This window comes from Scomber scombrus, chromosome 15 (assembly GCF_963691925.1).
Source record: "Scomber scombrus chromosome 15, fScoSco1.1, whole genome shotgun sequence".
NCBI classification, from domain to species: domain Eukaryota; kingdom Metazoa; phylum Chordata; class Actinopteri; order Scombriformes; family Scombridae; genus Scomber; species Scomber scombrus.
The window spans coordinates 1,220,641-1,236,461 of record NC_084984.1 but is presented as its reverse complement, the minus strand read 5'-3'; the positions used below and the strand labels follow the sequence as shown (position 1 = coordinate 1,236,461).

Here is a 15,821-nt window from a genome sequence, read left to right as displayed (position 1 = left end):
GACACAATGGATGGAAGGAAGGAAGGAAGGAAGGACAGATGGAAGGAAGGAAGGAAGGAAGGAAGGACAGATGGAAGGAAGGAAGGAAGGAAGACAAGATGGAAGGAAGGAAGGCCCGGTTCAGTTATTAAGATTAAAAACATTTAAATACAAAATCGCTGAGACTGAACCTTTGAGGCCGACAACGATATCAATATTTATGAGTTTAAACTCGACTAAAAGAGTCTAAAGCCTTGCTAGCAGCTCAGTGTAAAACATATTAAAGCTACAGATACACTATGAAACACCAGAGCCCTAAAATATCATTAATTGTTCCTTAATTTATCCCTAAAAAACATATAAAATGCTTAAACCTAAATTAAGGGGTTTAGCTGGTTAATTAACCTGAGATTCCCTAAATTTTACATTAATTTGAAAAGCCGAAACCCCTCATATAAAAACGCCCTTAAACAGAGTACATAATCCTCTAAATATCACTTTATGGACTTATTAAGAGGTTCTTAAAAGGCAAAAAATCTATTCCCTGCTTCATCTCCGATGCACCAAATCTGCATAGCAACGGCAGCTCATCTCATTACACCAATCACAGCCTGGGGTTTTAGTTTCCTTCTCACTCATTGGTCAGTTCTTCTCTGGTCAGCTAGTGGCCAGTTGATATCGCCATAGCAACTCCCGCCATTCCGAGTGCTACTAGTGACAAGCATCAATAGCAACTGACAATTACCAAGCTTCTTTATAAAAGGCCCTTATATTTACACATTAATTTACTAATACTAAACAGGGTTATTATAGTTGACTAAAACTAAGACTATAACTAAAACTTGCGGTGAAAAAAATATTAAGTTAAATGAAATAAAAATAATAGTTCTTTAACAAACAAAAACTAAATAAAAACTAAAATGCACAATGCAAAACTAAAACTTAACTGAATTGCAGATAAAATCTGCTTCGTTTTTGTTGTCATTTAGTTTTCTCCCTTTTTACAGTGTGACTTCTTCTAATACCTGGAAAACTAACCAACAAACTAACTAAGACTAACACTAAATGAAAACTAAACTAAAACTACTTAATCACTTGTTAAACTAACTGAAACTAAACTGAAATAAAAACAAACAAACTAAATAAAAATAAAAACTAGTGAATAATTAAAAGCTATACTAACCCTGACACTAACATCTAACTAATGTTATATCTATTCCCCGCTTCGTATCCGACGCACCAAGTCTGCATAGCAACAGCAGCTTATCTCATTACACCAATCACAGCCTGGGGGATTTAGTTTCCTTCTCACTCATTGGTCAGTTGTTCTCTGGTCAGCTAGTGGCTAGTTGATATCGCCATAGCAACTCCCGCCATTCAGAGTGCCTCTAAAACTGAAGACTAAAACTAAATAAAAACTAAACTAAAACTACTTAATCACTTGTTAAACTAACTTAAACTAAACTGAAATAAAAACAAACAAACTAAATAAAAATAAAAACTAATTAATATTTAAAAACTATACTAACCCTGACACTAACATCTAACTAATGTTATATCTATTCCTCGCTTTGTCTCCAATGTACCAAGTCTGCATAGCAACGGCAGTTTCCTTGTCACTCATTGGTCAGTTGTTCTCTGGTCAGTTAGTGGCCAGTTTATATCGCCATAGCAACTCCCGCCATTCAGAGTGCCGCTAGTGACGAGCATCAGGAGCAAGTGACAGGTACCGAGCTGTTACTGATAATACTTCATTAGGCTACTTTTCTGAACTGTTTGGTACCTTAAATGTCAAGAAATCATGAAAAATGTGACTCAGTTTTTCCCAATGTCCAAGATGACGTTACCATCATAGAGGAGAAACCAGAAAATATTCACATTTAAGAAGCTTCAATCAGTTGATCAGTTATCAAAAGAGTTAGCTATTAATTTAAGAGTTGGTAACTAATTGATTAACTGACTAAAAATTGCAGCTCTAGTGGTGATCCATCAGCCTACAGCTTTAATAATTAGCCTCTAAAATATGATGCTATTAAACTACCCACGCTGTATTAAACTATTACACATTTTACCCAGTTTGGGCCATTTTAGCACCAGTGCAACATCAAGTTAACTTTAGCAATTTGATATTTGATGTTTTACCTAAAATCTGTCACACAACTGTCTTGTTTCTTGTACCAAGCGATGCTCATGTGACATTCAAAAGACATGTAAGTTTAAAAGAGAGTAGAGTAGATTAGAAGAAGCTTTAGGTTGAGTAAATAGTCCAAGAGTAAACAGTTGAATAAAACATAACTAAAACTGGGTCAAAACAAGCGCTAGCCTTGAGAGACTTTCTAGGTAACATTAAGTATTTTGTCGGAGCATATTGACTCAAACTGGGTAAAATTTAATAAACTAGTAGTGATTTTTTATGGTGTATCAGTCTTCTATTTATCAGTAAGAAAACAAAGACGCATATCCAAAATATCAAATTAAACTACCAACGGTATATAAAACTATTACACAGAAGTTGCTGATAATACTTAACTACATATTTAATAACAGTTCACAGTAAAATTTACCCAGTTTGGGCCCATAAAGCACAACATCAGGTTAACTTCAGCAATTTGTTATTTTAATCTACAAGTTTTAGCTCAAAACTTTCACAACTGAGATGTTGTGAAAAGTACAGTAGACTATAACGAGCTTTAGTTTGAGTAAATAACCCAACAGTTAAATAAAACATAACCAAGCGCTAGTCTTCAGATACTTTCTGGGTAACATTTGTGTGAGAGCTGTATTGACTCAAACTGGGTAAAATTGAATAATCTAGTGAATGTTATTGTTTATCAACCTGCTGTCTCTCAGTAAGGGAGCAAAGGAGCATATTTCCCAAAATGTTTAAAGTATTTCTTTAAGTAGGATCCTGAAATCTCTTGTAACTGAGTATTTTGTGGCATGTAGTTCTAGTATAAGTAAAGAATTTGAATATTTCTTGTTAACAGGAGGATTTCTGTACAGATTAGTCCAGGTTTACGCTGATGTAACCTGTTACTGCACAGATGTGGTTCAGCTGAGGACAGGCAGCTGAAGGATCCTCTTTCTCTCTGATATCATGTCAGTTTTGCTCGACATGACTTTACAATATTTGATTAGAAAGCAGATGAAAGAAGGAGGGAAAGTGAAGCTCTTGTGCTGTGTTTGTCGACTCTCTGGAGGGAGGAGTGTAACCACAGCAATAACTGTTGAGAGCCGGCTGGGCGTTGGCCCGGCTGGGCGAGCTGATAAACAGCCGGGGAGGAGACCAAAGAGCAGGGGAGGGGAGGGTTAGAGGAAGAGGAAGGGATGGAGATGGAGGTGGAGGAGGAAGAAGAAGAAGAAGAAGGAGGAGGAGGAGGAGGGTGGGAGGGTGACGTAGAAGAAAGAGGAGGCATGGCGTGAGGAGGGGGTTCATTCACAGGAAGTCGAGATCTTTCGGCTGAGGATATCCTCAGCAGAGAGGCCCTCATGTTGTTTAGCTACAAGGTGTCTTTCATGTGAGGAGGAGGCAGCTAACCCACCTCCTACCTCCGGCTTACCGCCTCCATCCCCCCGAGGAGGCTCCAGTAACAGCCGGGCCTAAATCTGATTCACAGTGTTGTTTTACATGCTCTTGTCCTTGTCCCTGTCGTTGGAGCCATACCCCCGAGGGAGGCGGCGTGTCTCTGCGTTGCATCTGAAAAAGGATAATTTGCTCTGTATGCGGCTCAAAAAGAGGAAATACAATCTAATATCTCTGATTACTGTAAATGGAAAAGTAAGAGGTCATTTATTACATCTCCAGATTTTTATTATAGGTTTTGTTCTGCTCACTTTTTTTCCCCCCCAGAGATATCAGTCATTATGAGGGATAATATCAAAGGCAAATAGGGTTAGTTCAACTTTAGTCATCACTTTTTTGTGCAATATATTGTAAAAAGTGTTTTATTATTGAAAGGAGGTGTGTAGGTGGGTTTGATTGACAGCATTGTGATGGACTTTTAGTTCCCTTTTTTCATTCTTGACACTATTGTTTCACCTGAACAAACCCAGTATATGTAAGATGTATACAGTATATATATGTCTTCCAGTAGACACTGTCTGAAAATGTTCGCTTGTATTTAAACAACACATCTTCCTCTCCCTCTTTATGGTGGACAGCTTTTAATGCTTTCAAGTGAAGCTGTTTCAAACAACTCTAAACGCTTTTGATTTTCGAAATGCTGGAAATATTGCAAAAAAAAAGTTACAGATTTAGTGAATAGATGATGACGTACAGGAATCATGTGACTTAAATGTCCCTGAAACTTCGGCCACCGCTGGAGAGACGAAACAAACGCAACCTGATCATAAAACAACCACACAGGTCGATCGTACCTGTACGCCAGAACGTCCCATAGGAGCGTAAAGTGCTTCTTTCTAAAGCTGTCAAACATCATTCATTCATTTTCCAAACTGCTTATCTTACAGAGAGTAGCAAGGGGGCTGGAGCCAATCCCAGCTGTCATTGGGTAAAAAGATGGGGTACATCCATCACAGGGCTATCATAGAGCAGACAGACAACCATTCACATTCACACTTACGGGCAATTTAGAGCGACTAATTAACCTCAGTAGCAGTCGCTTCTCTCTCTTCCTTCTCATTTGGTTGTTTCTGTCCATTTCCTGCTAACCAATCATTTGTTGCTATCATTGAGGGCCCCTTTCTTTTCAAGGGTCCCTAACACATCACTGTTAAACAATAATGATGTATTATGATGTGACAGCAGTGTGGTTAAAGTCTGGTTGGGTTTAGCCACAAAAACCACTTGGTTAGAGTGAAAGAAAGATGCCGGTCAGGTTAAAATGATCTCTTAAAATGTGGTTTTACTCCAACAGTAAACACCATGAAAATTGTTTTTACAGTTTTTAAAGTTTTTAAAAACTAGCAGCTTAGTCCACTTTGTTTTTGCCACTATCTACCCATCCATCCACCCAACCTGCCTCCTCTTAATAAGGCAAAGTATCACCTTATATTGACGTCATCTGAACTGTGTCACTTCTTCGGATCATAATTACTACGCCCACTAGATGGCGTAAACATAATTATACGTTGTCTGAGTTTTAGACCTGTACTGTCATTTTTCTTGTGGCTGGCAGACATTTTTTAACTGTCTTCTTCTTCGTCTTCTTCAACATTCAATATGAGTCTGTATAAGTGACACAGAGCTGCTGGAAAAACACTGTGATGTCTGTTCGTCCATCATGTTTCCATCACTTCTGTCGCTCTGTTCATCACATCTTCTTTTTCTGCTTCACTGCACTCGACATGAGAGTCAGAATCAGCCACAAACTGTTTACTGCCATGAGCTCAACTGTTAATATTCACTAAACAGTTGTGGATGTAAATCACACATTAATTCAGATTTTCTTTTATCGATTTTCTGACATTTTGTTTAAAAATGTGCACTACATGTGGATGGAAACCTGAGCAAAAGCTGGTTGCATGACCAAAAATAACAATTAATACAAAGAATTACCAGATTAATGCCAGAATATCAGCTGTAATCATTACTTACGATTACTGCTGGAATATAAAAAACACCTGCCTGTAAGAAGGAAAAACCTCCATCTGAATACTGAGACACTTCAGTAAAGAGAACAGCGACATTATTCATGTTATTAGTTCATTTTTCCTCCTTTTCCTACGATGATAAGTTGTCTGCTGTGCAAGAGAAATAAATGTTGTATAGTTATTATATTTCTTTATAAAAACTGCAGCAGGGCGGAAATGTTATTAGTTTGCTTTTTAGTTTGCTCAGACTGATGAGTCATTCATAAAGTGTCAGCCGATGATGAAATACTGATGTCTTAATGGAGGATGCATTTGCTGATTGTCTTTCCCTCTCTCTCTCTCTCTCTCTCTCTCTCTCTCTCTCTCTCTCTCTCTCTCTCTCTCTCTCTCTCTCTCTCTCTCTCTCTCTCTCTCTCTCTCTCTGTCCTCATTTCTCTCCAGCTGGTTAAAACCAAACAGGAGAAAGGTTTCTCTCCAGTCATGCAGAAGGTAATCAATCATCCGCAGACTCACTCCAGACCTGCTGAAGCTTCAGACATGATGAACACACTCACACTCACATTTATATATGTATGAATCCACTCCAATCTGTCCTGAAGATCCAGTAGAAGTTGTTACATGTTGGAAATATAGTCATTAAAATGCAGAAACAAAACTAGGATTATAATCTAAAAACATGAACTTTTCAGTTATAAGAGATAAAAGTTGTTTTCATCTATAAATCACTGAAATCAGGACGAAATGGGGAAACACTGATCTCTTCAATGATAGTTTTATTGATTTATAATTAGAAGCTAACAGGTGATACCAGCTGATTTAATTTAATTACTCCACAGCAGTTTTACACACAGTAGCAGAACTTTAAAGGACCAGTCTGTAGAATTTAATACAGCCTAACATTCATAAGTATGTTTTAATTAGTGTATAATCACCTGAAAATAAGAATCATTATGTTTTTGTTATCTTAAAATGAGCCCTTTATATCATAAGGAGTGTGTCCTCTTTCATAGAGCCTGATTTGATCTATTAATTAGATCAAATAATGATTAATGCAGCTTTAATTTCCATATCTCTGGCTACCTTATAACTCTCTGCTGATAAACTGTGAGATTTGTTATCTTGGACAAAAGTGTTCAGTAAATATGTTTATTTGCTCTCACCGTCTCTGTCGTGCTCTCAGGTGGAGGGACGGGTCACCCCGGTTAACCTGCCTTCGTCCAGGGGCCCGAGCACCCCGGGGTCTCCTGCCACCGGCATCGTGGTAAACCTGCTCAGAGACACATGTATTAATTGTGTGTGTGTGTGTGTGTGTACACAGTAACACTAACCTGTTACCTGTGTGTGTGTGTGTGTGTGTGTGTGTGTGTGTGTGTGTGTGTGTTCAGGCCCGTGTGAACGACCAGGTGGTGGGTTACAGGGACCTCGCTGCTCTGCCCAGAGATAAAGCCATCCTGCAGGTGGAGAGACCCGACTTGATGTCTTACCAACCACACCTGACCTTCTCCCCACTCGACGTGCCACGCAGAGAGGTACAAACACACACACACACACACACAGACACACACACACACACACACAGGACAGGACTTTGACATCATGCATTTTCTATCCGCTTATACTAACATTAACCATCACAACTAAATGCTTAAACCCAATTCTAACCTTCACCTTAAAACCAAGACTGAAGCCTCAAATGAAGCTATTTGAAGTTGCGAGGAGTCAAAATGTCCTCACAATGCAGAAATGTCCTCACAATGCAGAGATGTCCTCACAATGCAGAAATGTCCTCACAATGCAGAGATGTCCTCACAACACAGAAATGTCCTCACAGCATAGAAATGTCCTCACAACGCTGGTTTTTAAAACTGGTTCTCTCAAAGATAGCAAGACACACACAAAACAGTATCAGCATCTTTTAGGTCTTATTTAACTTCTGTGGTAAATAATCAGTCTAAAAAGACATTACATGAACTTTGTGTTTCACTGTTTGTCACCCAGCTTTAAGACTGAACTGAAAACTGTTTGTCTGTGTTTCATCTCTCTGTGGTTTGTTGAGTTATTTCATGATTTTAAGTGTTAATAATTGTGTTTTTCTGTGATCTGCAGCGCTCTCTGTCTCCTCCCTCCACTTCTCCTCACATGTCCCCCGGGGTAAGAAAAAGAAACTGCTGCTTCTGTTTGAAACAATGAATGAATGAATGATTGAATGAATGAATGATTGAATGAATGAATGAATGAATGAATGAATGAATGTTATTTGTAATTGAATTAGACTCTCAGTGATCACTCCTCCTTCTTCATACTAGACATGCAGCTCTATAGTTTTCCATCATGCTCAATTCATTATCACATTTTCTTCTCTCTCAAAATACAACAATACTCAAATATAAATATATTTTGATTATCAAGTATATAAAAGAGGTTCCTGACACTTATTTACAATTAAATTAAAATTGTTGGACTGCTCCTTTGAGTCTTTCTGATCTTAATACTTTATCTTAAATTTGATTGCATTTAAAGTATGTTTTTTTTGCAGAAAATGAGTAATACTCATAGTTACAGCACTCCAACATCATGAGTGTAAATATAATTAAAATGTATGGATCATAAGAAAAACATCAGGTGCTTCAAAACGTAAAACTCAAATGTTTGCTTATTTTTTTATGATTTTCAAAAAAACAACAACAACTTATTAACTTGTAATCTGGGAATCAGTTTGACATCTTTCTGCTATTTTCTAACTTTTTTTAGACTAAATGAGTGATTGATATTGCTAATTAAATACTGGTTGGTTGCAGCTGCCATAATAAAGTGTCGTACAGTAGCTGAACCCTCGCCGACCTCTTCTACATTAAATCTTCCATTAGTCAGCAGCAGGTCGTGACACAGTCTCAGTTTGACCGATGTCTTCATTTTCTCGAGTTTCAATCACTGCTTTGTGTTTGTCTGAGTGTTAAAAGATTTGACATTTAAAGCGTCTCGTTCGCCTGCAGCCACCGAGAACAGAAGGTGTCTGTTTGGACTGTTGTGGTCTCCCTGATGTTTCCCATCAGACCTCAGACCTCAGACCTCTGTCAGGGAGGCTGTGATGGTGTTTGTCTTGTTATAAAGTGTGAAGCAGCTGCAGCAGCGAGACTCCTCACTGTTAACAAGACGAGAAACCAGAGACTGTTTCCATCAAACTAAAAAAGAAACTCAATAAGAGTGAAAGGCGGGAATGATTTCGATGTATACAACCTGCGAGCGTTCATGTCGTCATATCATGGTGGCAAAGATGAGCCAAACACATCGCAGAGAGTCGACTTTTATATCAGATCATCTCACAGCAAGACTGTAAAGTGTGAAGTTACAGTTTGGTTAAATAATGAGCTGCAATGTTAAAGTTTAATGACACAGTTCATGTGTTTATATTTCAGATGAAGGGACGCAGAGCAGAAAGTGAGAGCGGCTCCCCCGGAGGATCAACGCTGCAACTGCAGGGAGAACGCAAGATCAGCATCAGCCTGCAGCATTTCCACAGGCCAGGTAAAATACACACACACACACACACACACACACACACACATCCACACACATACACACACACACACACACACACAAACCCTAACCACTGACCCAAAATATCAGGTTTTTTATCAATTGGGGACACGACTTTTGTCCCCAATCAACTGGTGTTAAATCTGGTTTATGTCCCCAAAAGTGGCTTAAGTCACACACACACACACACACACACACACACACACACACACACACACACACACACACACACACACTCTGGACTTCCATATTCTGACAACTAAATCGCCCACTCTACATTTTTCTCAGATAACGGCACCAACATCTACAGGAAACCTCCCATCTATAAAAATGGTGAGCTCATATTCATGTTCATCATTATTTCCGTGTGTTGTGTGTCTGTGTTTCTTCTCTGAGGCGGCTTCATGTTTTTCTCTCTCTGTGACTCTTCAGACGGAAACAAACATGCGGAGGGCAGCGGCGTCATTCAGTCAGCAAAGTTTCCAGCAGCTCAGCCTCCAGATCCCAGCCAGCCGTCCAAGATCGAGACTGAGTACTGGCCCTGCCCCCCCTCACTGGCTGCCATGGGTAACACACACACACACACACACACACACACACACACACACACACACACACACATAAACACACACACACACACACACACACACACACACAAACACACACACACACACACACACACACATAAACACACACACACATAAACACACACACACACACATACACACATAAACATACACACACACATAAACACACACACACACACACACAGAGAGAGGGAGGTGTGTGTGTGTGTGTGTGTGTGTGTGTGTGTGTGTGTGTGTGTGTGTGTGTGTGTGTGTGTGTGTGTAACCTTCTGGCTGCTCTCTGCAGAGATCGAGTGGAATAAGAAGAAGCTGCAGGAGCAGGAGGAAGACGAGTTTGAAGACCTGACAGATGAAGCCGAGATGCTGCGAGAACAGGAGCTGGAAAAGGTTTGTGAGTTTAAAAAAACACAAATTACACTTTTCTCTGAGTCTGAACCTCTGTTATAAACAGTGCTGGGGAACATTACATTAAAAAGTAACTAGTTACATTACAGCAACAGTAACTGGTTAGACCTCCTTTAAATATAATGACTGTACCATCATCACATAGCCAGGTCTGGCCCATCATCTGTAAATCTTTACACTAATAGCAGGAATAAGATCAGATCAGATATTCCTTTATCAGTCCCACAATGGGGAAATTCGCAGTATTACAGCAGCAAGTGGACAGTAAAAAAAATTACAGAATGGCACACACGATATCCCATTTACAGTCTTTATTGGACTAAAGTGGCTTCTCAAACATATGCCTACATACAAGTTATAAACCAGCATGTCTGAGTGGGTATGGGCTTGAACTGGGCAAATTTTGTGGGTCCAACATGGTTTCAGTAACATTGGCCTGAAATATGAATCCCACATGGGTTGACTGTATGAGCCCCATAAGGGATGTAAGTGGGCTAAGCAGGCATCGGCATAAACAGGGTAAATTGTATGGGCCCCATATTGTTTCAGAAACATGGGCCCCACATGTGAACCCCATGTGGGCTGGCTAAATGGGCCCCATTTTAGGTCCATTCTGATTCTACTTAGATCCCATATGGGCAAACATATGGGGTCTTCATGGGTCTCACCCAGTTGGGCCCCACCTAAAACTCAGTCAGAACCCACTCGAAGCCTATATGGGCAAACACAGGTGGCGTCACCATGGAAACTGAGAACAATCCCACTTTGGACCCATATTTGCAGCCCAAATGTAAACCTTTTTGAAAACGTAATTAAACAACTGAGAGCTGTAAACTGTGGAGCTAACGCGTAAGGTAGTACTCCCAACACTGAGTATAAATAAATAATCATCTGAGATTTTAAGAATTCAGAAAACAAATTCAGAATATTTCAAGAAAAAAGAAATTTAGGAAATATTTCACGCAGAAACTAGAACTACGTCACCTCGTCTCAGTCGGTAATAAAACAGGTCGTTCTGAGAGTTAAATGTTGCTTCTGTTTCCGTGTGAATTCAGATCAAGTCCAACCTGGGCCGCCTGATCCTGAAGGAGGAGAAAGAGAAAGCCGTTCAGTACAGGAGGAAGACGCAGTCGCTGCCCGACAGAACACACATGCATACCAGTGAGACTCTGCAGCATGTTTACTGTCTCATCTCTGGTTTAAATCCTTTATTCATACAGTTCTGTTTGTTCTCTCCTGCAGGTTTGTCAGCGAGTGCATCAAAGTCTCCTTCACGTTCAGGCTCAGGAATGACCAGAGTGAGTCAGAAACAGAGAGGTTAAAGTAGAAGATTAAAAGAGAGATTAAAGATTAAAGCTTCCTCAGGGTTAATCTTCTTTAGAGTGGGAAATATCGCTGGGTCAGTTAAGTTTTATTGTGTCCATGTGGTTTAGTTTAAATTTAAAGGGTTAAAATGTGAAAATAAACGAATGAATAACTTGCACACATTCTTTTTTTGTGGACCCAGCATCAAATTTCTGCTTTTAATCCATTTTGAGAGAATATATTAGAGGATTATGGCAAAAATGTCTAAGTGGTGTAACCATAAAAACTTTGTACCAAATAATTCAACTTGCTTAAAAACTTTCTAATTAAATACTGGTTGGTTGCAGCTGCCATAATAAAGTGTCGTACAGTAGCTGAACCCTCGCCAACCTCTTCTACATTAAATCTTCCATTAGTCAGCAGCAGGTCGTGACACAGTCTCAGTTTGACCGATGTCTTCATTTGACCGATGTCTTCAAAAATTCTCAATAAAACACCATATCAACTAGTTTGGCATGATCTTACATTATAACTTTTATATTAAATAAAGGTAATGGAATACAATTGTTCTAAATATTACATTTACTCTGGGTTACCATGGAGATCAGGAACCATTTACATGTTTTAAATGAAGTCATTATTAGTATAAGTCCACTTAAATACACTGTAGGTGATAAAATATGTAATATGTATCATTCTTTTGTGGTTACACCATTTGACATTTTCAGGAGCATTCAGTCTTACTTTTGGTAAAAAATGGTGCAAATGTCATTTCAAATGATATAAAACCAACAAAAATACTAAATGTACATTTTAACAAACCTGATGCTGCTTTTAAATCTAGTTTAACTGATTTATGAATTCATCATCTTACCAACACTTATTATTACTGACCCACGTTCCTCTTGTTCATACTGACTAATAAAAGATGCCGTAAAACTAGTTTTTAAGATCTGTTTAAGGTCTTTTTCTGTATTCATCCATTTATAAAACAATTATTAAAACAATAAAACCTTAATTCCACATTGATCCAGTGTTCTCTTATTGATCTTTTTTTAATATATTGATTATATTGAACTGGGCGTAACTTGGACGTCCATGATGTCTTGCTGCGGAGCCGCTGAGTTCAGTCTGAATTTATCTCCTATAAAACCAACAAAAATACTAAATGTAAATTTTAACAAACCTGATGCTGCTTTTAAATCTAGTTTAACTGATTTATGAATTCATCATCTTGTTAACACTTATTAATCACTGACCTGATCAGAGTGGAGATGTGGTGTTGGAGCTGCAGGGTCACAGTCTGACCTGTAGATTTCCTGTTTCTTTGCTCTGTTGATGTTTTAATATAAAACTGAAGTGATTTGTTGTGTTTGCAGATGCAGTCTGCAGAATTTTCCACAGATGGAGATAAAGGACAGCCAGGTACAACTCCTCTCTTGTCTGTTGTTTAAAGATAAAAATGCTGAAAACACAATAAAAAAATGATTATTAAATGTCTCAGTTTTAACATGAACTCAGTAAAACTTCACACACTGCTGCAGCTCACTCTCTTCTTCCTGTTGTTGTTTTTGCAGCTGCTCAGGTAAGCTAGCCGTCTGCGCCGCTGTGTGTCACATGTGCATGAACTCTGACTTCTGACCTCTGACATCAGCACTGATGGGTTTTTGGTTCTTTAAGCTTTCTGCAGATCTGTGTGAATCATGTTTGCATCTTTACACTGTCGTCAACTTTTTATATCTAAATATCTAAGTACATTTACTAAAGTACTGCAGTACAGTTTGAGGTACTTGTACTTTACTGTAGTACAGTTTGAGGTACTTGTACGTTACTGTAGTACAGTTTGAGGTACTTGTACTTTACTGTAGTATTTCCATGTGATGCTACTTTCTACATCTCAGAGGGAAATATTGTACTTTCTACTCCACTACATTTATTTGACAGCTTTAGTTACTTTTCAGATGAAGATTTGACACAATGGATAATATAATTATACTGTAATACTGCATACTACATAACTCATAATACTGCAGTACTTTTACTGTAATACTGCATACTACATCACTCATAATACTGCAGTACTTTTACTGTAATACTGCATACTACATAACTCATAATACTGCAGTACTTTTACTGTAATACTGCATACTACATCGCTCATAATACTGCAGTACTTTTACTGTAATACTGCATACTACATCACTATAATACTGCAGTACTTTTACTGTAATACTGCATACTACATCACTCATAATACTGCAGTACTTTTACTGTAATACTGCATACTACATAACTCATAATACTGCAGTACTTTTACTGTAATACTGCATATTACATCACTCATAATACTGCAGTACTTTTACTGTAATACTTCTTCCATCGCTGCTTTTCTTTGTGGTTTTACCTTGATATTCTTTTTTAGGTTACACAGAAATGTTTGTCATACTTTGTGTGTGTTTGTGTTTGTGTTTGTGTTTGTGTGTGTGTGTGTGTGTGTGTGTGTGTGTGTGTGTGTGTGTGTGTGTGTGTGTGTGTGTGTGTGTGTAGAACGGCGAGGCTCGGAGGGAGAGGATGGACAGAGGAAACTCGTTGCCGAGTATCTTGGAGCAGAAGGTGAAGCTGATGCACAAAAACACAATTATAATTATTTTAAGTCACTTTTGATTCATTTATTTTTTTATTTATTTAATTCTTAGATTTTATTAAGTTATTATGAAACAAATTCTAACCAGCTCGTTAAAATTATAATAATGTTTTGAATTGAATTGAATTAAACCTGAATCTAACATGTATAGTTTAATATAATCATTTATTATAGTTAAACCTGCAGAGCTTTGATGTTGTTTTATTTGCAGGTGTTTCCGTATGAAGCGCTGGTTGTGACCCACAGGGGGCGCTCTAAGCTGCCGCCTGGCGTCGACCGCACTCGGCTGGAGGTTCGTGTCACATCAGAAAAGTTTTATTACATTTAATAATGAATTTAAATAAAGTGGCTGAAGTCAAAGCTCATGTTATGTTCTTTCAATTTAATGATGTTTCAGTATAAAGTTGATCAGTTTTCAATCAGCCTGATCAATAATCAGTGTTTTAATTGTAATTTTCCTTCTCCTCCTTCTCTTCCTCCTCCTCTTCCTCCTCTTCCTTCCTCTTCATCTCCTCCTCCTCTTCTTCCTCCTCCCTCTTCATCTATTCCTCCCCCTCCTCCTCCTCCACCTCCTACTTCCTCCTCCTTCTCCTCTTCCTCCTACTCCTTCCTCTTCATCTCTTCCTCCTCTTCCTTTTTCCTCTTCATCTCTTCCTCCTCCTCCACCTCCTCTTCCTCCTCTTTCCTCTTCATCTCTTCCTCTACCTCCTCCTCCTTCTCATCCTCTTCCACCTCCTCCTCTTCCTCCTCCTGCTTCCTCTTCATCTCCTCCTCCTCGTCCTCTTCCTCCTCTTCCTCCTCCTCTTCTTCCTCCTCCTCCTCCTCTTCCTCCTCCTCAGCGTCACCTGGTCCCGGAGCAGTTTGAGGAGTTGTTCGGGATGTCGATGGCGGAGTTCGACCGCCTCTCTCTGTGGAGACGAAACGAACTGAAGAAGAAGGCCCAGCTTTTCTAACAGGAAGTGACCTCATCGCTCGCCACACACCTTCGAGTACCTGACGAGCCATCCGCTGTAGAGGAGGAGGAAGAGGAAGAGGAAGAGGAGGAAGAGGAAAAAACTAGATATATCCAGTCAAGAGCAAATCATCCTGTTAGACCAGACAAACATGTTCTCCATCAAACTAACCAATCACGTCCCTGGATGAGTGCCCCCCCTCCGACCCCCTGCCCTACCTGCCCCCCCCCCCCCCCCCCCCCCCCCCCTCGAGGAGGATCAGAGTATTTCCTGAAGGCTGGCCCTGATTTAACCCTTTACTCTGACTAACCTTAGTTAAACTGATGCACTGACACTCACATTATTACCTGTGCTGCACTTATAATCACCACTGCTAACAAACCATCTTCATCATCATCATCATCATCACCACCATCATCATCATCATAGTTATGTTTCACCTGCAGGCGTCTGTTTCATGAAGCTGAATTAACTGAGAATCTTTGGGATTCATTTTAAAGAATAATTATTACTTCCAAAAATTAAAGGAACAAACTTTTCAAAATAAAACAAAAACAAACCCTTAAAAAACAAAGGAACACACTCCTTTATTTTGAAGAGGTGTTTGGTCTCTTCAAAATAAAGGACCAAACTCTTTAAAATGAAGGAACAAATGCCTTTATTTTGAAGAGTCTAATCCTTTATTTTGAAGAGTTTGTTCAAAATAAAGTAACAAACTCTTCAAAATAAAGGAACACATTCTTCAAAATAAAGGACCAAACCCTTCAAAATAAAGGAACACATTCTTCAAAATAAAGGACCAAACCCTTCAAAATAAAGGAACACATTCTTCAAAATAAAGGACCAAACCCTTCAAAA

At 39.0% G+C, this 15,821-nt stretch overlaps 1 protein-coding gene across 1 annotated transcript in view; it reads left to right on the top strand.

The window, feature by feature from the left end:
- Positions 1–15,432, top strand: part of dmtn (dematin actin binding protein) — an 18,728-nt gene extending 3,296 nt beyond the window's left edge. Inside the window, exons 2-16 of the mRNA XM_062434742.1 lie at positions 5,974–6,021; positions 6,713–6,793; positions 6,918–7,061; positions 7,639–7,683; positions 8,949–9,057; positions 9,358–9,402; positions 9,502–9,636; positions 9,943–10,043; positions 11,117–11,222; positions 11,304–11,359; positions 12,746–12,791; positions 12,944–12,951; positions 13,914–13,979; positions 14,222–14,302; positions 14,850–15,432. Of these exons, the coding sequence (XP_062290726.1) occupies positions 6,013–6,021; positions 6,713–6,793; positions 6,918–7,061; positions 7,639–7,683; positions 8,949–9,057; positions 9,358–9,402; positions 9,502–9,636; positions 9,943–10,043; positions 11,117–11,222; positions 11,304–11,359; positions 12,746–12,791; positions 12,944–12,951; positions 13,914–13,979; positions 14,222–14,302; positions 14,850–14,963 (1,146 nt within the window). The 5' untranslated portion in view covers positions 5,974–6,012 and the 3' untranslated portion in view covers positions 14,964–15,432. The remainder of the gene's footprint in view (positions 1–5,973; positions 6,022–6,712; positions 6,794–6,917; positions 7,062–7,638; positions 7,684–8,948; positions 9,058–9,357; positions 9,403–9,501; positions 9,637–9,942; positions 10,044–11,116; positions 11,223–11,303; positions 11,360–12,745; positions 12,792–12,943; positions 12,952–13,913; positions 13,980–14,221; positions 14,303–14,849) is intronic.
- Positions 15,433–15,821: the final 389 nt, after the last annotated feature.